The 25,987-nt window shown below is 42.9% G+C and overlaps 1 protein-coding gene across 1 annotated transcript in view; it reads right to left on the bottom strand.

The window, feature by feature from the left end:
• Positions 1 to 22,066, bottom strand: part of LOC141135205 (avidin-like) — a 28,516-nt gene extending 6,450 nt beyond the window's left edge. Inside the window, exons 1-2 of the mRNA XM_073624411.1 lie at positions 21,915 to 22,066; positions 21,525 to 21,723 (exon numbers count right to left, since the gene is read on the bottom strand). Coding sequence (XP_073480512.1) covers positions 21,525 to 21,723; positions 21,915 to 21,983 — 268 coding nt within the window. The 5' untranslated portion in view covers positions 21,984 to 22,066. The remainder of the gene's footprint in view (positions 1 to 21,524; positions 21,724 to 21,914) is intronic.
• Positions 22,067 to 25,987: the final 3,921 nt, after the last annotated feature.

The following is a 25,987-nucleotide window of genomic DNA, read 5'->3' on the forward strand; positions in this document are numbered from 1 at the left end:
GCAGGCACTTCTAACGCCAACGCCCATTGTGATGGCAACGCCTGAAGTGCCGTACATGCAGCGCATGCGCGAGAACGTGCGGTGCATGCTGGTCGCTCAGCTGCACCAGAGCCCAGAAGATAGTGCTTGTGGGCTTCACATGCCCACAAGCACTATGGAAACTGCTTGGAAAGAGGAATATAAATTATATTCCTCTACGAAATCGGCAATCGAGGGCAGATTCAGCTCAGAAACGTGAGTACTCTAATTCAGCCTGATTAACAAAAGATATGGATCCTAAAAAAATAAAAATAACAGTGGGAACTCCTCTTTAAGTAACATGCAGAGATTATCACCTAATTTCTGATTATCAGAACAGAAAATATCCCATCTTGCTGTAAAGACTGGGAAATTTTCACCTAAACTCCTGACAGTGTTATTAACTTTTTTTTTTTTTTTTTTTATCATTATAGAATTTTTATTGAAATTTCCATACAACTAACAGAAAAATTAGAGGCAGCTGGTTTTGGTATATAACAATCAGGTATAGCAGTAAAACATTTACATACTAATCTCAATCAAAGTAATGGACAATAGTCATACAAATGATCAAATAAAGCATACATAAACAGTATAGTAACATCCCTGTTTACCCCATTGGGTTCTAACTGTAAACAGGCGCTAACTAATATAATGACAACATTATCATGGACAATTCAAGAAATTAGAAAAAGAGAGAACTGTGAAGCCTTGATATTACTCTTGGAATAATATTGAAATATGGTTTAAGGACTGCAGCTCATGTTTTTGAGTGAGGTAGAAGCTCTAGAGTGACTAGTCCATATTTGCCACAATTTCTCAAACTTGACCGTGTTGTAATTTTTATACACCAACATTAACTCATATTGAGCTTGTGTATTCAACCTTATAACAACATCAGATAAATTCGGTGCTTCGTTAGATTTCCATAGTTTTGTTATAGTCAGCCTTGCTGCTATTTATACATTTGCTACTACTGTTCTATATTCTACAGAGTAAAGATCCAGATTTATTCCTAAAAGGGCCATTGCGGGAGTAAGGGGAAGTAAATTACTAGTGAGGTTAGCAATAAATGTCGAAACTGATTTCCAAAAACTACTAACATTTTTGCAATTCCATAAAATATGATAAAGGGAACCAGTTTGTTCATTGCATCGCCAGCAAGTTGGGGAGAGTGATGGGTAGATTTTGGAAAGTTTATATGGTGTAAGGTACCATCTGTTTAATATCTTTTGGGCATTATCCCAATGTTCAACGCAGGATGATGCCTTAGTGCTCAGAATTATGGCCTTATTCCATTGTTGCCAAGAAATAGATAAGGAAAGATCCTTTTCCCATTTCAGCATGTTATTGGTTTTAACAGATTTAGGGAATTCTGAGAAAAGTTTGTAAAATAAGGATATTCCTTTCTTATCACAAGCATATTTGTTCAGTAGGAACTTCCAGATTATTGATGGGATATTCATGCTTGATTCTGGGTCAAGTTTCTTTAATCTTTCAAAATGTCTAAGTTTTTTTAACACCAACTCTTTATAGGCTAGGGGTAGGTTGACATAGTAATTAAACCTCTGTGAAATCCAATTATTCACTGAGATACGGGCTCTACAGTAGTCCAGAATTCTTAAGGGCACAGGGATTTTAATTAGTTCACCTAGTTCTTTTGATTTAGATAATATGTGTTTCCAAGCTATCAATGTGGACTTAATTCCTCCTCATTTGATCAAGGAGTGACGCATAATAATATTGTCAAATATCTGGGAGACCCATTTTTATTTTCTTATATATTTTTATTATTATTATTTTTATTATTTTATCCACCTTTATTCTTAGTAGTGGTAAGAATTGAGAAGGCTACTCTAGGTTTTTTATCATTCCAAATAATTTTTTTAAGCTTTAGATTCACCTGGTTGAAAAATTTATTGTTCACCTGGATGGGGAGCGAGCGGAAATAATAAAGAATTTTAGGAAGGGTCTGCATTGTAAAAAACACTATTTTCCCTACCCAGGAGAGTTGTATTTTATGGAAAGATTGGAGATCCTTATTTATATTTTCTAGTAGTTTAGGGAAATTTACTTCATATAATTTAGCTGTTGGATAGGTAAGTTGGATCCCCAAATAAGGAATGGAGGGCTGGTCCCAATTGTAAGTTGTTTTATTTTTAAGAGTTATGTAGCTTTTTTGGGATATATTCATAGGCAGGACATGACATTCGTCCCTCATTGGAGGGGTGAGTCCCGCCTTCGTGGCGTTTCCCGTCTCAAAACGTATTGGATACACAAGTTGAGGTCCTACTTCCCGTTCGGGTTGAACGTGGAGTTGGACCTCAACTTGTTTATTAACCAATTTTAGAGATTTTTTTTGTTTTAGCTCCATGTTTATCCCTCATTGGGGATTACTTCTGGTATGGGGGCTTACATACTTGATCCGTGGGCTACTTCCCATTCTATGTTGGGACCCAGGGATATTCCTATCATCTTTTTATTCCATTCCAGAGTCCCAATAATTTGTTTCCCTGTTTGGGGGTCACTTCCGGTTGGGTCATTTCATTGTCCCCCATTTCCGGTCGTGTCCCCAGACTATGGAATTTTTTTTCCCGTTGCATAACCAAATGTTCTTTATAGATTGTGATTTGGTTTCACCCATCCATCCTTAGAGATCACTATGACTATTACAGACATTGCAGTGACATCTCTTTTTTAATACTTTTCCCTGTGATCTATGATCTCGGTCATGTGGGTGAAGTTTTGTCACGTGATGTGATGTGTGGCCATGGCGATCCTTTCTGCATATATTGAGATTATTCGCTTCCTTGGTCATGTGGGGCATTCTGCACGTGTCACGTGACTTGAGATCTGCGTTTTTCGCGGTCTTTTGGTCACAACGTCATTTCCTTTTGTTTGACACGCAGACCTGCGCCCGTGGTGACTGGACCTTCTGGTCGGGCTGCCGATTGGCTGCTTGGCCTGCATGTCTTCTAACCCTTGCATACCATTGGTTCGTCTGATAAAATTGTGGGTTTGTTAGTCAGATGACCATGTTACTCCAATGGGATGAAGTAATTTTTTCCTTCATGTTTTATTGGTCCTGTATTACTCATTGTATTTATAAATATAGGCAAGAGGTGATTTATGCCCCAGTAGAAGACCCGTAGGTCGAAACGTGTCGGGCTGCTATTTCACTTTCCATGTTGCTCCTTTTTTAATTGTGATCCCTTTTATTATAATTGTTTTTTTAGAAATAAAACGCCCTTTTTTATCTGCACTATGTGGAAGCAATATTCTTTTCTCCACATATTACCCTGATGTGAGTGTGTGTTCCGCCCTGGCACACCTGATATACCCTCCTCACAAGATTGCAGTCTCGAGTTCCAGCAGTAACGGTTGACTCGTATGGTTCTTGAAGTTCCCGTGGAGTCCATTCCAGAGTTCCCAACCACCTGGACATCTTTACATCTGCCTTGTGTGGCACATTGCTCGTAAAGACTCTATGTCGCTGACAGTAGAGTCCACCAGATCCAGTAAGAGCATACACTTACCTCTCATCCATTGATGTTGTTTTCTTCTGATGTTGTTCCTACGGATGGATCTATACATCTACTGTCTACACTTGGAAACTCACCATTTCGGGTTGCTGTTCCTGTGTTTACACACCGTTGGACATTTATCACATATATTTTCGCTCTAGGCAATCAGAACTTTTGTTCGCCACTTATTTAGCCCATTGAACCTTGTTTAAGGTCTTGTAGTTTTATGGACTTTTTGCTTTACACTGATATCACGATATTTTTGTATGTTTATTAAGCGCTACATTTTTCCATCACCCTTTCTATTGTTTTTGTCATACTGTATGTAGCTGCTCATCTTTTTACTTTAGTTAGCGCAGTGTTGTTCCCCATATTTTCTATGAATTTTGTAGTATGAGATTTTCCCAAAGGATTCTAATATATTTTGCACATTGGTGAGAGAGGTTTCAGGATTGGATAAGGAAAGTATTATATCATCGGCGAATAATCCTAATTTGTGTTCAATATTGCCCACTTTAATACCTGTAATTGATTCATTAGAATGGATTATTTCTGCCAAAGGTTCTATTGCCAATGAAAATATTATAGGCGAAAGAGGGCAACCCTGTCTTGTGCCATTAAAAGGTCAAAGCTTTTGGACAAATTTCCTGAAGTGAATACTTTAGCAGAGGGCTTCGTATAGAGGGACATTATGGCTGATTGAATGAAATCTGTAAATCCGAATTTCATAAATGTTGCCGATAGATAGCCCCAATGAACTCTATCGAATGCCTTCTCTGCATCTAAAGCAAGAAGCAGAGAAGGCACTCCACTATTCTCCACTTGTTGAATCAAATTAATCATACGCCTTGTTCCATCAGGGGCCTGCTGACCTTTAACAAAGCCCACTTGATCCAATCTGATAAGATAGGGAGTAATTTCCAACAGTCTACTAGCTAGTATTTTAGCATAAATTTTAATGTCGGAGTTTAACAATGATATTGGCCTATAATTGGCCGGTGAAGTAGTATCTTTCCCAGGTTTCTGTACTGTTATTATAATAGCTTTCAACGTTTTTTTGGGGAAATTATTACTACTGGAGGCTGTAAAATTGTACAATTTAGTCAGGTGGGGTACTAAAGTAGTGGCAAATGTTTTATAATATTCACCAGAGAGGCCGTCAACACCTGGTGCCTTATTAATTGGGATGTCTTTAATGGCCTTTGATATTTCCTGTTCTGTATTCGGCTTATTTAGATTATCAAGGGTAGCAGCATCAATCTTTGGAGGCTTGATATTATCTAGAAATTTTGTTATGTCCTCCGGTGAAGGTTGGGGAGTATTCTTATCCTCCTTTAGATTATAGAGGAGTCCATAATAATCTGAGAAGTTGTCCGCTATATCTTGGGGATTGTAAATGACCCTTCCATTGTCATGATGGACCATTTTGTGAATTCTACCTTTGATTTGTTGTTTTCGAAGTTGGGAGGCTAACAACTTCCCTGTTCTGTTACCTTGTGAATAAAAGTTAAGTTTTAGTTTCTTAAAATATTTATCGTGGTTAGTTACTAGAGTAGCTCTTAATTCGTTTCTACAGTTATTAAGTTGGTGTAACAACTGCAGGTCATTAGGTCGCTTTTTATGATCTTTTTCTAGGGTTTTAATATCCCTCATTAGTTTATCTATAGTGGTAGATTTCCTCTTTTTCTCCCTAGAGGCTAGTTGAATTAGCAAACCTTTAATGTAGGCTTTGTGGGCACACCAAAGAGTAGTGTTCGACACAGAATCATCATCATTTACCATAAAGAACTCCTGTAGCTTTTCTTTCATCACAGACATGTGCTTCTCTTGTGATAAAATATAAGTATTATTTCTCCATAGAAATGTGTTGTTGCATTGCTGGTCCACCTGTATTTCTAACGTAATTGGTGCATGATCTGACCAGGTAATGTTATGAATTTTGGCGTCTATTGTTTTTTGTAAGAGAGTTTTGTCTGTGATGAAAAAATCTATTCTTGAGTAGGTTTTATGTGCATTGGAAAAGAATGTATAATCCCTTTCGGTGGAGTAAAGACACCTCCAGGGGTCATACAGGTGTTCTTGAAAAAAAAGATCACTTAGTCCCAATCTGATGGTGTGGTTCTTCTTGGTCATATCAATATTTGGTTCCATAGGGGCATTAAAGTCACCACAAATGATAATGTTATCTTTTTGGTTTATACCTATTTTTTTCAATATTTTCCACAATAATCGGTGAGGATGTGTGTTGGGTGCATAGACATTGGCAATTGTATATGTTATGTTGTCTATGGTAGCCACAAATATAATAAATCTTCCGTGGGCGTCTGTTTGTAAATCCAGCATCTTAAATGTTACGGTGTCTCTTACTGCAATATTTACTCCTTGTTTCTTTTTGTGATTGTGTCAGGGGACTTCGGTCCGCCGGGCTCCGGGGCGCATGCGCGGTGGACTGGCGCTTCGGCGTACACCCGTTCACGGCCCGATGGTGCGGTGCGTGCGGGTGCACAATGGTCCCCGTGCGCGCGCCGTCGCCCGTGCGGGTGCTCGGTAGCGCGTCACGCTGACGCGCGCACCGTGGGAGGCTACTTCTGACGACTCCAGCGCCCAGTCGGGTTGCTGGTTTGTCGTCAGCTGTCCCTGGTTCCCTGTTCCTCTGTGATCCCTGTCTGCTGCTTGATCTGTGCTGAACCCCTGGCTAGTTATATCGGATACCGCTCCTTGCCTAATACCCACTGACCTCTGCTTGCTAAACGGACTTTGCTCTGCCTGATAACCCGGTTCTGACCTCTGCTTGCTAAACGGACTTTGCTCTGCCTGATAACCCGGTTCTGACCTCTGCTTGCTAAACGGACTTTGCTCTGCCTGATAACCCGGTTCTGACCTCTGCTTGCTAAACGGACTTTGCTCTGCCTGATAACCCGGTTCTGACCTCTGCTTGCTAAACGGACTTTGCTCTGCCTGATAACCCGGTTCTGACCTCTGCTGATCCCTGGCTTAACGGATGTCCTGCTACTCAGTTCCCTGATTCTGCACGACACCTTCCGGTGCACCTCCAGTCAGCAACCGAAGACTTATACCAGTTCTTCAGTCCTACCTTCGGATATCCCATCTACCGGAAGCCCGTGCCTCCGCGTGCCCCCGGCTCCCTGTATCATTTCCAGGGCCCCAGGTGCACATGGTCGTAAGGGCGAGCCGCTCTCTGCATCTTGGCCTCGGTGAGTATTAGTCGTGACAGATTGTCTGAGAGGAAAATATGTGGATATTTGTTGTGAGTGAACTTCGGTGAATTGTTTTTAGCAAAATGTGATTCCTGGACGCATACTATGACTCTTCCAAACTTTAAGGCGTCAGTCCATAGAGCTTTCTGTTTGTGGGGACTGTTCAGTCCTTTTGCCTTTAATGATAGTAGTTTAGGTCCTATTAATGTGAAACTAATAGATAGCGAAGTGTCGCGTTGCTATTCTTAAACCAGATAAACCAGATAATTCCAGTGAGGTTATGCATTATATAGCGGAATGTTGGAGAGAGCCATATAGCTAAGTCCATGAAGGTAAAGCAAAACCAACTTCTTAACACAACTGAAGAAAAACTGTAAAAAACAAAAAACTGTAAAAACAAGGAGGAGTTGTGAACAACTCCTGTGTACTATTATGTTAGTACTTGCAGTTGGGGGAAAAGTAAATCTTTGGGATACAATTATAACGAGTTCCCTGAAGAAATGATATACCTGAGGACATAACGGTATAGTACTCCATATTGTCTATGAAGTTAGTCAGGTTAGGAACAGGAGAGAATGCCAGTATAGGTGCCCTTTATCCATGGCTAGTTTGCCATTGTGGTGCTATTTTCCCCAGAGGAGGTTTCTCCAAATTAAGATCACCTTCTTCTGGTAATAATCCCCATGATTTGAGGTACTTCAGCCCTTCTTTTAGCGTGTAAATAGAGTAGGAGATGCTATCCCTCTCTATTAGCAATTTAGTGGGAAACCCCCATTCATACACAATGTTATGGTTGCGGAGGATTTTGGTTATTGGATTCAAATTTTTTCGCGCCAAAATGGTTGCTTGTGACAAATCCGAGTATAGCTAAATTGCCCGCATAAGGATCTTGCAGTGGAGAACGTTGTCTGCAAGTTGCATCAAATGATCTTTCACATGGTAAAAATGTATTTTCACAATTACATCCCTGGGCAACTTTTCTGGTATGTGAGAGGGCTTAGGCAGCCCGTGCCCTCTATCTATTACCAGCTCTTAAGGAGATATTGTAGGTATCAGATCAGACATCATTCGGCATAAAAATTGTTTCAAATCTGAATTTTTTATATTTTCAGGGATTCCTCTAAATTTTATATTGTTCCGTCTGGATCTGTCCTCTAAATCGGAAACCTTCAACTTTAGATGTTTAATTTCATCCTCCAGATCTACGTGTGAATCCACTAAGTCATTGTGGGCTTCAGTAAAATCATTCATTTTGTGCTCAATATAGTCTACCCTTTCTCCCAAAGCATCCATTTCCATCTTGGATTTTTGCATAAAGGATAGCATATCTTATTAGATTGTAAGCTTTTCTGAGCAGGGCCCTCTTAATCCTCCTGTATCTTATTGTATTATAACTGTATTGTGTCCCTTTTATATTGTAAAGCGCTGCGTAAACTGTTGGCGCTATATAAATCCTGTATAATAATAATAATAATATCTTGCTGGAGAGCTCCCCTTAAGGATAGTAGCATTTCCTTAAGATCTGTGTCAACTATGGGCTGGCCAGAAGTGGGGAATGCATTAAGCTTTTCATTATAAGGGTTGTTTGTGAATGTAGCATTTACATTAGGGTGAGAGTCACTTACATAACTTTCAGCATCAGAAATTCTTCTTTTTTACCTCAGTGGGCTGTTGATATCTGCATTAGCTGGGTCAGAGCTGTTATGCTGCACGTTAAACCCCATACACACTATCAGATTTTCTGCTGATTTTTGTCTTCAGATTTACCAAAACTTTGTAGTGCAAGGGCCTGCCTGATTGCATACAAATTGAAACTCCTAAGGTTTGACCTCATATTATATGGTTTTGGTAAATCTGATGAAAACATAGTTACATAGTTACATAGTAGGTGAGGTTGAAAAAAGACACAAGTCCATCAAGTCCAACCTATGTGTGTGATTATGTGTCAGTATTACATTGTATATCCCTGTATGTTGCGGTCATTCAGATGATTATCTAATAGTTTCTTGAAGCTATCAATGCTCCCCGCTGAGACCACCGTCTGTGGAAGGGAATTCCACATCCTTGCCGCTCTTACAGTAAAGAACCCTCTACGTAGTTTAAGGTTAAACCTCTTTTCTTCTAATTGTAATGAGTGGCCACGAGTCTTATTAAACTCTCTTCTGCGAAAAAGTTTTATCCCTATTGTGGGATAAAACATCAGCAGAAAATCTGATAGTGTGTATGGGGCTTGAAGTAATCGGTGCAATATTATACAATCTAATATATCCTATATAACTATTGCATACATGTATTAATTTGTCTAATCCCTATAGTTGCACATACAGGGGGCTGCACATACAGGGGGTTCTTCCAAAGAAGTGGGGTTCTTTAAATAAGTGGCACTTCTGCTCTTGCACCATCCATCTGAACATCTTCTTCTCTCTTCACAGGTAAACCTGCGTTTATACCTCCACATACCTTAAAGGGGTTGTAAAGGTAAAAATTTTTTCACCTTAATGCATTCTATGCATTAAGGTGAAAAAACTTTTGACAGTACCGCCGCCCCCAGCCCCCCCGTTTTACTTACCTGACGCCTCAAATCTTCGCTGCTCGTGCTCGTCATCTTCATTGCAGCTCAGCCTGGTCGCTGATTGGCTGCAGTGGATGGATTGAAAGCAGCGCAGCCATTGGCTCGCGCTGCTGTCAATCACATCCGATGACGCGGCGCGCCGGGGGGCGGGGCCGAGTGATACAGCGAGCGGCTATAGCCGCCGGCTGTATCACGGAAGCGCGCCCGCAAGCACTCACCACCGTGCGAGGGAGCTCGCATGAAGGTGGTAAATGCTTGCGGGGAGGAGCTGAAACAGCCGCCGAGGGACCCCAGAAGACCAGGTTCGGGGCCACTCTGTGCAGAACGAGCTGCACAGTGAAGGTAAGTATAACATGTTTGTTATTTAAAAAAAAAAATAAATAACTTTACAACCCCTTTAAAACTGAATATTGCCTGACTGCACAAATGCTTATTTGGTAAACCTGCGTTTATACCTCCACATACCTTAAAACTGAATATTGCCTGACTGCACAAATGCTTATTTGGTAAATCTGTTTGTCACCACTGTTTCAACTCCATCTGTAGCCATGCTCACATTATTTCAATGTTTATTTAGCCATTAAGTCTTACCTAAATTATGGGTTCCCTTATCTTTACAATTTTGGCCTTTTAGTCCCCTTGCAGTTTGATTGTGGTGTGAAAGTTATGCCCTGCTAGCTGTGTTGCTAATATGCCCTCCTAATTGATTAATTGCCAGATTCAACCCACACCCAACACACAGTATAAAAACAAGGCCTTCCTTACGGGGGAACACATACAGGGGGCTGCACATACAGGGGGTTCTTCCAAAGAAGTGGGGTTCTTTAAATAAGTGGCACTTCTGCTCTTGCACTTCAGCGATTTGCACAAAGCTAACTATAACAGACTGCAGGTGACCCCATTTCCAAATTTTATCATCTTCCTCTCTGAAATACGCACTCTTTACCTCTCCTCCTTTTCACAATTGCTGCCTCTCTCCTCAAACTCTCTTTTCTTCATCCCTCTGCTCCACCCCACAAACTGTACATATCACCCTCACTTCTCCCCTCCCCCTATTACTGCACTCATCACCTCTTTCTAACTCTAAGCCCACTTGCTAACATACCCCCCAGGATACTGAAGCATGTCCCCTCATACAAATAATATTCTCATATTACCTCCCTCACTCTTCTTCTTCTCCTAATCGCTAGGGATATTTCCCCAAACCCTGGGCCCCCCTTATTTAACTGTGCCCAACACACCCATCACCCTACACCCTCTGGCAGTAGTCGCAATCTACACAATTTAGTGTCCATTCCTCTTCTTGCCAACACCAGCCTCCCTCTCTCCTGCGCCCTCTGGAACACCCGCTCTGTCTGCAACAAACTCACTGCTGTTCATGACCTCTTTGTCACTAATTCCTTTAATCTACTTGCTCTCACAGAAACCTGGCTCCACGAATATGACACCCCTTCTCCTGCTTCCCTCTCCCAGGGTGGCCTTCACTGGACTCACTCCCCCAGGCCTAATGGACGCAAGGGAGGTGGAGTGGGATTCCTCCTATCCCCCCAGAGCACCTTCCAGGTTATTCACCCTCCTCCCTCTTTTTCACTCTCATCATTCGAAGCCCACTGTATACGTCTATTCTCTCCTACTTCCCTAAGAATTGCTGTGATCTACCGGCCCCCTGGACCATTATAAACTTTCCTTGATGAGTTTTCTGCCTGGCTACCCTACTTTCTCTCTTCGGATATTCCCACAATCCTTCTCAGGTGATTTCAACATCGCTGCTAATACAAACACTCCTGCTACTTCTAAACTTCTTAGTCTAACCTCTTCATTTGACCTGAAGCAATGGGTACAGGCTTCTACTCACTCTGATGGCAACACCCTTGACCTTGTATTCTCTTACCTATGCACTCCATGCAACTTCTCAAACAATCCTTTTCCTCTCTCCGACCACCACCTTATTAGTTTCTCTCTCCCCCTGTCTTCCACCACCTTTCCCTCCAATCGCCTAACCATCACCCGTAGAAATTTTCGCAACTTCAACTCCTCTCTCCTCTCTCCTGCTACTGACCACGTCTATGACAAAATCTCTCCCCTGTCCTGCCCCAACCAAACCATGTCCATCTACAATAAATCTCTGTCCTCCACCCTGGACAAGCTCGCTCCCCTCACTACACGCAGAATCAGGCCTCGACCCCTACAACCCTAGCAAACAGATGACACTAAAATTCTCAAAAAACGTAGTCGCGCTCTTGAGCGTCTGTGGCACAAGACTAAGTCTCTCAAAGACTTCAACCAATACAAATCTGCCCTCCAAAAATACTATTCTTTCCTCCACACTGCCAAGCAAACCTATTTTACAACTCTTATTAACACCTTCTCATCCAATCCCCGTAAACTCTTCTCTACCTTCAACTCTCTACTCTGTCCTCCACCGCCTCCCCCCACTGACTTACTCACTGCCCAGGAAATCGCTAATCACTTCAAAAACAAGATTGATACAATCCGTGATGAAATTTCCACTCTACAGGTATCTCCCCCAGCTAAGACCCCAGGTCAACAGGTACAACTGACACTCCCCCTATTCAAATCTGCTACTCCAGACGAAGTTGCTAAACTCCTTTCTATCGCCCACCTAACCACCTGTCCTCTGGACCCTATTCCCTCTCAAATGCTACGGTCACCCTCTGACCTCATCCTACACTCTCGAACCCACATCTTCAATCTCTCCCTCACCTCTGGCATCTTCCCCGATGCTCTAAAACATGCACTGGTCACTCCCATACTCCAAAAGCCGTCCTTGGACCCTACCAATCTTAACAACCTACGCCCTATCTCCTTGCTCCCCTTTTCCTCTAAACTCCTTGAACGCCTGGTTTACAACCAACTGAGTGACCACCTCATTAAAAACAACCTTCTTGATCCCCTCCAATCTGGATTTCGCCCTCAACACTCCACAGAAACTGCTCTTTTAAAACTCACAAATGACCTACTAACTGCAAAAACCAACGGACACTATTCTGTACTCCTACTTCTGGATCTTTCAGCTGCCTTTGACACTGTTGACCACCCCCTCCTCCTCAAAAAACTTTACTCCCTCGGTCTCCGTGACTGTGCTCTTCAGTGGCTCTCATTCTACCTATCCCAACGCACCTTCAGTGTCACTTACAATTCTACTTCCTCCACTCCTCTTCCCTTCTCTGTCGGGGTCCCCCAAGGTTCTGTTCTTGGACCTCTTTTATTTTCAATCTACACCTCTTCCCTGGGTCAGCTGATAGCCTCTCACGACTTTCAATATCATTTCTATGCTGATGACACACAAATCTATCTCTCCACCCCCCAACTCACTCCATCAGTCTCCTCACGCATCACTAACTTACTAACCGACATATCTGTATGGATGTCACACCACTTCTTCAAACTCAACTTGTCCAAAACCGAGCTTATAATATTTCCTCCCCCACGTGCCTCTTCCCCTGACTTCTCTGTGAAGTGCAATGGCAAAACCATCCACCCGTCCCCACATGTCAGGGTGCTAGGTGTTATCCTGGACTCTGAACTCTCCTTTCAGCCCCACATCCAATCACTTTCCAAAGCTTGCTGCCTCAACCACCACAACATCTCTAAACTACGTCCCTTTCTAACCAGTGAAACCACAAAGCTCCTGATTCACTCCCTGGTTATCTCTCGCCTTGACTACTGCAACTCACTCCTCATTGGCTTACCTTTAAATAGACTATCCCCCCTTCAGTCCATCATGAATGCGGCTGCCAGACTCATCCACCTTACAAACCGCTCAGTGTCTGCTACCCCTCTCTGCCAATCCTTCCATTGGCTACCACTCGCCCAACGAATTAAATTCAAAATACTAACAATAAGTTACAAAGCCATCCACAACTTTTCCCCCAGCTACATCACTAACCTAGTCTCAAAATACCAACCTAATCGCCACCTCCGTTCCTCCCAAGATCTCCTGCTCTCTAGCTCCCTCATCACCTCCTCCCATATCTGCCTCCAGGACTTCTCCCGAGCCTCACCCATCCTCTGGAATTCCCTACCCCAATCTGTCAGACTGTCTCCAAATTTATCCACTTTTAGGCGATCCCTGAAAACTTTCCTCTTCAGAGAAGCCTATCCTGCCTCCATCTAACAACTGCACTATTTTCTCCATTAGCTCATCCCCCACAGCTATTACCCTTTTGTATAACTTGACCCTCCCTCCTAGATTGTAAGCTCTAACGAGCAGGGTCCTCTGATTCCTCCTGTATTGAATTGTATTGTACTTGTACTGTCTGCCCTAATGTTGTAAAGCGCTGCGTAAACTGTCGGCGCTATATATATCCTGTATAATAATAATAGTTGCTTCTCTGTTAGAGTCTGATAAGCACAATGATTTAACAAACACCTCTGCTTAGTAAACAAGATGCATTTATTTCCCAATAAAGTAGGAATGTACTAAAACAGCAGAATTGGAAAAAAACTAACATAAAGGTATTACAAGAAATTGCACTGTTACAAAGCTTACAATCAGAACACAATACAAGACTTATACTTAACACATCCTATCGGCTGGTCTCCAGGTGTTGCAAAGAGGGAGCTCTGTGCTGCATGGAGTTTAGGCCCAAACCAGCACCCAGAGCAAGGCCTCAAGATGGCCGAGCCATGAGGCTTGCACAGACCTGCATCAGCAGAGAGAGAAAGGGGCAGAGAGACCGAATTGCCTGTGTGTATGCTCCTTTCAGTCAAACATACACGCCTACTCGTAGCCACCCCCATTTGCCTTTCATCCAATAGATATTGCCGAGAGGTATTCCTTCAAATGTCTGCCCATTCTCTAGGAAGCATGCTATATTGTCCACAAGGGCAGCTCCATTAGCCCTGTGCCTTCTCAGCTAGCTCTTATTCTCTTTGAAGCCTGTAATCACACATGTCACAGCAGGTGGGCTTAAGCCAAATCATTGTTCTGATTACAAAGCTTTGATGTGTTTCATTCAAACTGAGTTTACCTTCTGAGCTTGGCAACAGGAAATATATGTAGACCATCCAGAAATGTGACATTAATTCACGTTAAATTCCAACAGGGCTTAAGAGTGTGCTCTCTACCCCCTCCCTCCTCCTTCACACTGATCAGCCTGCATTCCTATGCTATGCTGTGAGTGGGAGGGGCCGGCACCATGCAGTTTCTCTGGAGTCCAGGCTGTTAAATGTGCTTAATTTACAGGGCTATGCTGTGTTATCAGGTAGGCTATAAATAGCGTTGGGCTGCTTCAGGGAGACTCGGTTCTCAGAGCTCTCCTATAGTGTGACCATCCACTTCCGATGCTGGCCACACCCCCTTTGTTATTAACTTTTTTATCTTTCTAACATTTTTGTTTTAAGTTTAACATCAAAAGAGATTTTTAGGGATTGTTCTAACCCTGTGTTTAGTAGAGACATATTTGATCTCGAATGTAGTCACTTACATAGCCTAAACTTGTAAGCTAAAATGATGAAGTTAGAGAAGAATTATGTTGTGTTCAGTAATGACATTTCGGTTACTTATATAGGCTACACAATGCATAGTTGCCAACAGTGTAAACAAAAATTTTAGGGACACTTTTTTGGCTGTAGGCGGAGTCGCATTATAATTAGGGGGCGGGGCATGCGTTTGTAGTTGTGGCACAGGGGAAAAAGTAAAACTGCGGCGGGTGTGGTTTATGCAAAATAGCAGGCGTGGCTTAAATGGGCGTGGCTCAAAGGGGGTGTGGTTAGAGTCTGAGATGAATGAGGGATGGAGAGGGAAAGGGGGAAAGGGGGAAAGGGGGGGGGGAGGGATGGAGGAACAGCAGCCTCAGATCCTACACCACAATAGAAATATGTGTATTCCAGAGTTTAACAATCAGCAGATAAATATACTCCAAACACCTGGTGCTAGCGCTTCAATCAACCCGGCACCATGGTTGTTATGGTGTCAGGATGATTGAAGCGCATTATTTCTATTATTACATTGTAATATAAAATTAAATCATTCAACTCACCATAATGCAGAATAGACATGTGAACACTGAAATATTTTGTTTCGGAATTTTGTTTTCGTCCGAAAAATAAATTTATTTAGTTACTCCCGAAATTCGTTTTTATTTATTTTGTTTTTCGTTAAAAATTGCATTCGTCCGAAAATCCAAATTAAGCTTGAATCTGTCATTGAAGGCTTATGGTGTCTGTCAAATGTTCAAAGAAGATTCGACGGAGCAGCTAAACTGTACAACGCCGTATAGTTTACCTGCTCCGTCGAATCTTCTTAGAACTTTCAACAGACACCATAAGCCAAAGTATGTGTGTACTTAGTTCTAGCTATTTTACTGCTCCTCCTCTTTGGTTACAATCAGCCAATAACATTCATCATCATCATTATTTTTATTTATCTTTTCTCCCCTACGTCGAATCTTTTCCCCCCAACGTCGAATCTTTTCCCCCCTACGTCGAATCTTTTCTCTCTATGTCGAATCTTTTCTCTCTATGTAGAATAATCTTGGACTAATAGAGTTAAGGTTAGGCACATTCGACCACAGGTTTGATGGACACAGATTGTTATTGTCATCCTCATGTCGAATCTCCTATCTATATCGAACTGTTGTAGCAACGAAAACGAAAATAAAGCATTTGTTTATGTCGGATCTTTCGTTTTTTGGATTCTGCACTTACGCTATCGTTTGTTAAAACGATAACGAAAATACCTGAAATTCGGACGAAAATGCATTCGGACGAAAACGAATGCACATGTCTAATGCAGAATCAGTGGGACCCCTGAGCGTGTCACCTGCCTGTCACCGTCGCCTGCCACCAGATGCCATCAGGTGCCCCCAGCATAGTCCGTCCTTGCATCAGGTGCCCCCAGCAGAGTCCCTCCTTGCATCAGGTGCCCCCAGCATTTTCCCTCCTTGCATTAGGTGCCCCTAGCAGAGTCCCTCCTTGCATCAGGTGCCCCCAGCAGAGTCTCTCCTTGCATTAGGTGCCCCCAGCAGCAGTGGCGTAGCGTGGGTTGTCAGCGCCCGGTGCAAGGCAAGAAATTTGCTCCCCCAACCTACAGACTTTTAGCACTCCCTGAGTACCTTCCCTTCCTACAATAGTGCTTACTAGCCTGATTCCTACACTGACCTACCTGATTCCTATACTGACCTCTACACTGACCTACATGATTCCTAGACTGACCATTACACCCACCTATCTGTCCACTACACTGACCTACCTGATTCCTATACTGACCAGTATATTGACCTACCTGTCCACTACACTACAATACCCACTATACTACACTACACTGATTACCACTACACCACCCACTACACTACAACACCCACTACACTATACTGATTACTACAACACCCACTACACTACAACACCCACTACACTACACTGATTACTACAACACCCTACTCCACTACACTACAACACCCACTACACTATGCTAACTACTACAACACCCACTACACTACGAACACCCACTACACCACCCACTACACTACACTGATTACTACAAAACCCACTACACTACACCAACCACTACACTGATTACTACAACACCCACTACACTACAACACCCACTACACTACAACATGAACACCCACTACACTACGCTGATTACTACAACACCCACTACACTACAACACCCACTACACTACACTGATTACTACAACTCCCTACTCCACTACACTACAACACCCACTACACTATGCTAATTACTACAACGCCCACTACACTACGAACACCGACTACACCACCCACTACACTACACTGATTACTACAACACCCACTACACTACACCACCCACTACACGGATTACTACAACACCCACTACACTACAACACCCACTACACTACAACATGAACACCCACTACACTACGCTGATTACTACAACACCCACTACACTACACTACACTGATTACTACAACACCCACTACACTACACTGATTACTACAACACCCTACTCCACTACACTACAACACCCACTACACTATGCTAACTACTACAACACCCACTACACTACGAACACCCACTACACCACCCACTACACTACACTGATTACTACAAAACCCACTACACTACACCAACCACTACACTGATTACTACAACACCCACTACACTACAACACCCACTACACTACAACATGAACACCCACTACACTACGCTGATTACTACAACACCCACTACACTACAACACCCACTACACTACACTGATTACTACAACTCCCTACTCCACTACACTACAACACCCACTACACTATGCTAATTACTACAACGCCCACTACACTACGAACACCGACTACACCACCCACTACACTACACTGATTACTACAACACCCACTACACTACACCACCCACTACACGGATTACTACAACACCCACTACACTACAACACCCACTACACTACAACATGAACACCCACTACACTACGCTGATTACTACAACACCCACTACACTACACTACACTGATTACTACAACACCCACTACACTACACTGATTACTACAACACCCACTACAACAACACCCACTACACTACACTGATTACTACAACACCCACTACACTACGCTGATTACTACAACACCCACTACACTGATTACTGCAAAACCCACTACACTACACTACTTACTACAATACCCACTACACTAACCACTGCCTGGTGGAACATGGAAGGGCACCAACAACATGCTGGGGAGGATGGAAACCCAGTCTGGAGGTCACGTGTAGCAGCCGTGTCCAGAAGATCTTCCCGGGAAAAAAAGCAAAATCCCGGGTAAATAATCGGGACAAGCTTAAATCGGGACGAGGGTCCAAAAATCTGGATTGTCCCGGGAAAATCAGAACTGTTGGCAAGTATGAAAACGGTTGCGGCCAGACTCAGTGGTGGGAGATTTTTGCAGTATATTTGGCAAGTACAGAATCACAGTATATATAAAATAATATGCAAAGTAGTTGGAGAGAAGCTTCAGAATGGCAAAGATATTTTTATTACAAATTATGTTAGCAGACTGCAGTTCCTCTTTAAGCTTCATAGCATACCTCCCAACATTTTGCAATGGGAAGGAAGGACACCTACTAGCAAACGTATGTAGGCATAGGACTGATCTGTAGAACTACAAGAGCCAGCATGCCTTGTTTGCTACATAATGGCATTGCATCATCCAGCATGGTCTGAGGTCCCTGATACTAGTAACACCAGGAGACACGTTGTCTGTAGAACTACAAGAGCCAGCATTCACCGGGGTACTTGGTAAACGTTGCCACATTTACAGATATCTAGTCTATAGAACTACAAGAACCAACATGATCTAGGGTTCTTGGTATAAGAGGCAGCATCCAAAGAAAACTAGTCTATACAACTACAAGAGCCAGAATGCATTAGGGTACTTGGTATAATTAGAGCATTTACAGATAACTAGGCTGAAGAACTACAAGAGCCAGCACACCTTGTTTGCTATATAATGACATTGCATCACTCAGCATGGTCTGGGGTCCCTGATACTAGTGACACCAGGAGATTAGTGGTCTGTAGAACTACAAGATCCGGCATGCACTGGAGTACTTGGTACAAACTAGGGTGCAGAACTACAAGACCCAGCATGGCTTGTTTGCTATATAATGACATTGCATTACCCAGCATGGTCTATGGTCCCTGGTACAGGCGACAGCAGGAGATAAATGGGATAAAGAACTGCAAGAGCCAGCATGCACTGGGGGGGGGGGGAGAGAAGTGGTGGCATGTGATAAACAATCAACAGGATAAGAAGAACCAGCAATCACTGGGGTACCTAATGTAAGTTACAGCATTTACAGATACATTGGCTATAGAACTACAAGAGCCAGCCTACCCTGCTTGCTATACATTAACATTGCATCATACAACGTGGTCTAGGGTCCTTGGTAAGTGACAGGAGAAGATAAGTGGTCTGTAGAACTACAAGAGGCAGCATGCTGTGGGGTACTACCATGCTGGATGATGCAATGCCATTATGTAGCAAAGGAGGCATGCTGGCTCTTGTAGTTCTACAGATCACATATGCTGAATGGTGCAATGTCTTTATATAGCAAACAACCCATCCTGGCTCTTGTAGTTCTTCAGCCTTGTTATCTGTGAATGCTGCAATCATACCAACATACCAAGTACCCCGGTGAATACTGGCTCTTGTAGTTCTATAGACTAGATATCTGTAAATGTGGCAACGTTTACCAAGTACCCCTGTGAATGCTGGCTTTGTAGTTCTACAGACAACGTATCTCCTGGTGTTACTAGTATCAGGGACCCCAGACCATGCTGGATGATGCAATGTCATTATATAGCAAACAAGGCATCTTGGCTCTTGTAGTTACTCAGCCTAGTTATCTGTAAATGCTGTAATCATACCAAGTCCCCCAATGCATGCTGGCTCTTGTAGTTCTAGAGACCACTTATCTCCTGGTGTCACTAGTATCCGGGACCCTAGACCATGCTGGGTGATGCAATGTCATTATATAGCAAACAAGTCTTTCTGGTTCTTGTAGTACTACAAACCACTTACTGTATCTAATGGTGTCTATGCTGGATGAAATGCCATTTTAGTATAAAAACAAGCCAGGCATGCTGGCTCTTGTAGTTCCTAAATTGGTTTACACCCAGGGCAGGCACAACTTATAAAGCCATGGACATAAATATAACAATCTTAGGCAAACATCTCAGAGTAACCCCTTAATAAATCACCTTGGAATTACATTGCTCTTCCAGGAAAGCCACATTGGCATTAACAATAAAAAAACAAGTATCTAGGCAGGTTAATCAGCATGACATGTTTTCCTCACTCACTTTGCTTTCTCACATACTGGAAGGAGGATCTGAGCCATCACTAATCTGAAGGGGAGCGGTCACACGGTGGTTGGCGGCGGCTGATCTCTTCCTGCTGTGTTCAGTGGAGAGGCGGAGGGGTCTCCAATCCCTGCAGCACTGAAGAGAGAAGCAGATTGGCTGCCCTCTCCTCTCCACTGAACACAAGGGGAAACAAAACTCCTGGCAAAGGCAGCGGCCATCTTTGTGTAGCCCGCTGCTGTTTTTAGCCCAAAACATTCCTGATTTTCCTGGGACAAAAACAAAATCCCGGGAAAATAATCGGGACAAGCTGAAATCGCCATGACGGTCCAAAAATCGGGATTGTCCCGGGAAAATCGGGACTGTTGGCAATGACAATGTTCAAGTTAAAGCCTAAGTTTAGGAAAAATAAGTTTTAAAAAATCAACACAAGGGACATTTCTTCCATTTTTACGTGTTTCCTGTGCTGGTGCCGGCTGTAGTAATGGAAATTCAAAATCCTCTACCCCCCTCCCATACCCAGCAGCCATAATCTTCCAGTGCTGCATGGGTTTACACCACTACCAGACCTGTGACATTCACTCATCAAGAGTGCTGACTATGCCCGCCCTTTCCATCCCCCTTCTCCATTCATAGAAGGTGTACTATATTTTCCATGAAAATCGCTCTATGAATGGAGGAGGTGGACTTTTCATTCATCAGCCTGTCCTCCATTCTTTGAACGCTTTTCATTCATGGAAGGTGTAATACGGCTTCTATGAATGGGGAGTAGAAAGGGCAGGCACAGTTGGCAGTCTTAATTAACCCCTCTAGCACCAGAAGATATCCACTGCGGGGTATGACAAAGGTACAAAAGGATTTAAGATTTCCACTATTACAACTGGCACCAGCACAAAGGACACTTTAGATTAAATGTAAGTAACATCCCTTGTGCTGATTTTTTTTACTTTTTTTTCTTAAACATATACTTTAAGAGGGGCTAGTTCACACCACATGTGTTCCAGTGCTTTTTTTCTGCATCCAAAACAGGCTACATGATTTTCAACTGCATCGTTGACACCAGTGCTTGCAGTACCAGTACGCTCCGGTTACAGAAAAAAAAAGCACCGGACCCCAATACTGTTAAAAAAAAAAAAAGAAGAAAAAAAAATCATCTGAAATCTATCTGGAAACGCATCAAAAATGCAACAACGCACTGGAACACATAAAAAATGCACATGCAGAAACGCATTCGGAATGGATCTGGAGGACATTTTTGTGGTGTGAACTGGCAATAACACCGGTAAAGTTAAAAAATGATGTGGCTTTAGTAAATTATTGACATTACAGTATATAGTCTACATAATTAAAGCTAACAATGATAAAGTTGGAGAAGAAGTACGTTACTTGTAAACTGCCACATGACGGTAAATCCAAATGTTGGGAGACCTGATGACTGTTGGTATCCAAACAGAGGTGATTCCAGAATGGTTTTATTAGTGGTAGATACAGCTGTTAAGTATTTCCCTACTATAAGCCCATTCTTATCAACATATACAGTCATATTGGAGCCAAGGTCATTCTGCCACTGACCAGTCAGGTCACACTGTGCAAGACATAGAATAAAAAAAGAGAAAATACAGTAATTATCATACTATATACTAATATAATACATGTTTGTTGGAAAAATACCAGAGTTGAACAGCAAACCAATTATATTTAACTGGACAAAAAAAAAATATATTTTGATTATAATAGAACTTTGATACCTAAATCCATTCCCATGCTGTGCCTTACCTTTGCATTAATACAGAGAATTATGCTTAGCAGACCCAGTGCTAAAGATAAATACATTTTCATCCTCATGGTGCCACTTGTGCAGTCCAGTGCTAAGAGAGCTTAAGCTGCGTGTTCTGTCTAATATATAGTGACTTTGGGTGTGACTTTGTAACATTGTAGAACTAGAGTGATAAAACAATTTCACTTTCATTTTTTACTTCTAAAATTGGAAGTCTACTTACAGCTTGCTCAATTTCCATATCACTGGAATTGTTCAGCTTCAATCAAACATTTGTGCTGAGTGAATAGGCGGTCCTCCTATTACATAATTGTGGTAGATCTAGGAGATTGTACAAAGATTGCATGGTCAAATTTTTTCAGCCATTTTTCCTGGATCTAATCAGAGTCCCTATTATGCATACGATCTTACCGTCTTTGCCGGCATATAAGGCGACTGGGCGTATAAGGCGACCCCCTAATTTTACAGCTAAAACGTTGGTTTTGAGATATACTCACCGTATAAGACGACCCCCTTCAGGTGCTTCAGATGGAGGGTCAGATGCCAGATGAAGGGTCAGGTGCCAAATGGAGGGTCAGATGCCAGATGGAGGGTCAGGTGCCAGATGAAGGGTCAGGTGCCATATGGAGGGTCAGGTGCCAGATAGAGGGTCAGGTGCTTCAAACCAAAGCTCCTGGGGTGGATGGTGAGGTAGCCATGGAAGGAAGAGGAGCCGAGGGGTAGCCGCATTCAGTAACATACTGTATACAGTATTACAGTATACCACGCTGAGCCAATCACAGCAAGCGATGTATTCTATTAATGAATACAAAGCCTGCTTGGATTGGCTTTGAGATTCAGAGAAGCGCGGGCTGATGATATTACAACCTCTGCCAATCCGAGCAGGCTTTGTATTCATTAATAGAATACATCGCTCGCTGTGATTGGCAGAGGTTGGAACATCATCAGCCCGCGCCTCTCTGACTCTCAAAGCCAATCCGAGCAGGCTTTGTATTCATTAATAGAATACATCGCTCGCCGTGATTGGCTCAGCGGACATTGAAGTGGCAGTCAAGCCTTAGTAGGTGGGAATTGCGTAGGTTCCAGTCATACTTTTATCCTCACATGTTGACTGATTAAAGGGGAGGGGGAGCTTATTGGGCATGTTTTGGGTGAATATGCATGTTTCTGCTTGCTTGTTTTTATTTGTGGTGTGCTTTTCTTCTCTTTCAGGTGGTGCGCAGGGCCTGGTCTGGATATTGGGCCGCTCGTGTGTGTTTTGGGGGGCCAAAAGAGCAGACGTTAAGCCTGATGGGAGACAACTGGGCATTTCTAGGAAGGAAGCCTGTGTCCGTTGGTTGGGAGTATCGGGCATGCTGTGGAGCAGGATGGTGCTGGAAGTGCATCACTTTGCACGACTGGACAGGCCACTGGACGTTTTGGAGTTACACATCGGCGGTAATGATTCAGGATTAAATTTGATTTCCTGCGGCTCCGTATGGCCTTCTCGAAGATGCTTATTGTGTGGTCCGACATCATTGCTTGGATGACTTGGCGATTGGCTAGATCGGTAGAGCGGCTCAATAAGGCCCGTAAAAAGGTTAACAGGGATGTTAGCAGGTTTGTGGTTAGGAACTGGGGGCTGGTTATCAGGCATTTAGAGCTGGAAGTGGATACTTGGCGATATCTTGGACTGGGCACTAGTCCTCAGGAAGGATGTACTGGAAAAGGAGCGAGTACAAAGAAGGAAAGCAAAGCTAATAAAGGGTCTGGAGGATATTAGTTATGAGGAAAGTTTGTGAGCACTGAACTTATTCTCTCTGGAGAAGAGACGCTTGAGAGGGGATATGATTTCAATTTAAAAATACCATACTGGTGACCCTACAACAGGGATAAAACTTTTTCACGGAAGGGAGTTTAACAAGACGCGTGGTCACTCATTGAAATGAAAAGAAAAGAGGTTTAATCTTAAACTACGTAGAGGGTTCTTTACTGTAAGAGTGGCAAGGATGTGAAATTCTCTTCCACAGGCAGTGGTCTCATCGGGTACATTGATAGTTTCAAAATACTATTAGATAAGCACCTGAACGACTACAACATACAGGCATATACAATGTAATACTGACATATAATCACACACATAGGTTGGACTTGATGGACTTGTGTCTTTTTTCAACCTCACCTACTATGTGACTATGTAACCTTCGGGATGACGGCGTACACCTCAGTGCGGTGGGGATTGATATGTGGGCCCTGGGGTTGCAGGATGGCATCCAGACAGTGTTGAGGGTGTGGAGGGACACTCAAGGGTAAGGTTTTTCCCTTGGGTGCTGTGGTCTTTGCGGGTGAATGAAGAAACCTTGGATAAGGTAGAGTTCTGGACCCATTGGAGGTATGGGTCCCGTGTGTAGTATTCCAGTTAACGGTGGGTTAGCTGGAATTTGGTTAACGGGTGCACTGCGGTCAGTGGGTTGTCCCCGAGCCAGCATGTCAGCTAGAGGCCTATTATCATATATAAAAGGTACTGCAGTGCATTATTAAACATATGTTAGTTTGGGGTTCCTGCAAAGACCAACACAAGTATTGACTGATGGTTTTGGTAACAGATGTTTTTTACAGTTATGTTAATTTAGGTTGAATTTGTTAATAAAGAGACTGCTACAGCCAAAATTTACTCCAACTTGGTGTGGTCTCCATTAATGGGTAATAGTACGGGTGGTTGGAGTATGGAGTTGGTCAGGCAGTTATGGGGAAGGATGGAACAACTGTTATACAATGGTCAAGGACAGGCTGCGCCACTTAGCACTGGGTGGACATTCTTTCCAGGGTGACTCTGCCAGCCGCTGCTGCCATTCTCACAGCATGCTGGGTGGAGAGAGATGTGGCAGGTCTGAAAGGAGGGTAGGAGCTGCCCAACTTTTCACATTAGATATATATAAAGTGTAGCGCTATGTGTATGGATAGATCAGGATGAGATGTTAAGATCGAGCCATCTAGCAATGGCCAGAAAACAAACAGATATTACTTTAAAAAGGTGAATTAAAAAAGGTATAGTTGCACAAATACAAAATCATATATAGAGCATAATAGAATACACCTGTGAAAGAGTGAAAACACAAACACAATATAAATCAACCGTAAATAAAGTCCATGTAAATAAAATGTGTCCTTGATGAAAAGCCACCACCCACGGTCTCTGAGGGTAAGTTGATGAAGGCAGCAACAAGGTGTTACTGGTGGGTGAGACGGAGGAACACCAAATCCAATGTGACGTCTATATATGTGTCAGAACCACCACCATAACATCTAAGGAGGCTTACCGGACATAGAAGACTTGTAAAGACATACGTCTTGCAAGTCACAAAAAGCTTGTTTAGCCGCCGGGGCTAGCAGGGTGAAAACATCAGAAATCCAAAACTTCAAGTATCCAAAACTTCAATAGATGAAGAGGGAAGATCTGTAGGCAGCTTCAACCGTCCAGAGGTATCAGCAAACCATCCGGATGTATAATTGGAACCATGAGAGAAAGAAGACTCACATGGCGTGATATCGTTTTAAAAGGCATGCATTTATTAAAACATTAAAAGAAAAGCACTCACATGGTATACGATCATAAACAGCTTAAATGATATCGGACGCGGTGATCATAGGAGGTCCACCCAACATGTTTCGGTTACTCAACCTTCATCTGGGGTGTGGACCCCCCTATTTCACCGCTATTTAAAGTAAAGATGACCCCCACTGGGAGTGTTGCAACCCAGGAAGTGACCTAATGATGTCACTTCCGGTACTCGAATTTGTGTATGCAGACTGTGTGTGACGTGTTTTTAAACCAAAAATCATAATCTATATAACAATGATCTCAGCATCAGGGTCACAAGTGAGTGTAGACTTAAAGTTTGAAATTTAAAAAATCTAAAAATCAGCTGAGATTGTGGCCGGGCGACCCGGAAGCGTTTAACATGGAGATCCAAGCCTCCTTTTCAACGCAGCCAGATCCGATAGGACGGAGCGTCATCTCGCTCCGCCCCCAATGTTCGGCTGGATATTGGGGATATGCGCAGTAGCGGAAGAGGAAGTCCACCACCACACT

This window comes from Aquarana catesbeiana, linkage group LG01, assembly GCF_042186555.1.
Source record: "Aquarana catesbeiana isolate 2022-GZ linkage group LG01, ASM4218655v1, whole genome shotgun sequence".
Classification (NCBI taxonomy): Eukaryota; Metazoa; Chordata; class Amphibia; order Anura; family Ranidae; genus Aquarana; species Aquarana catesbeiana.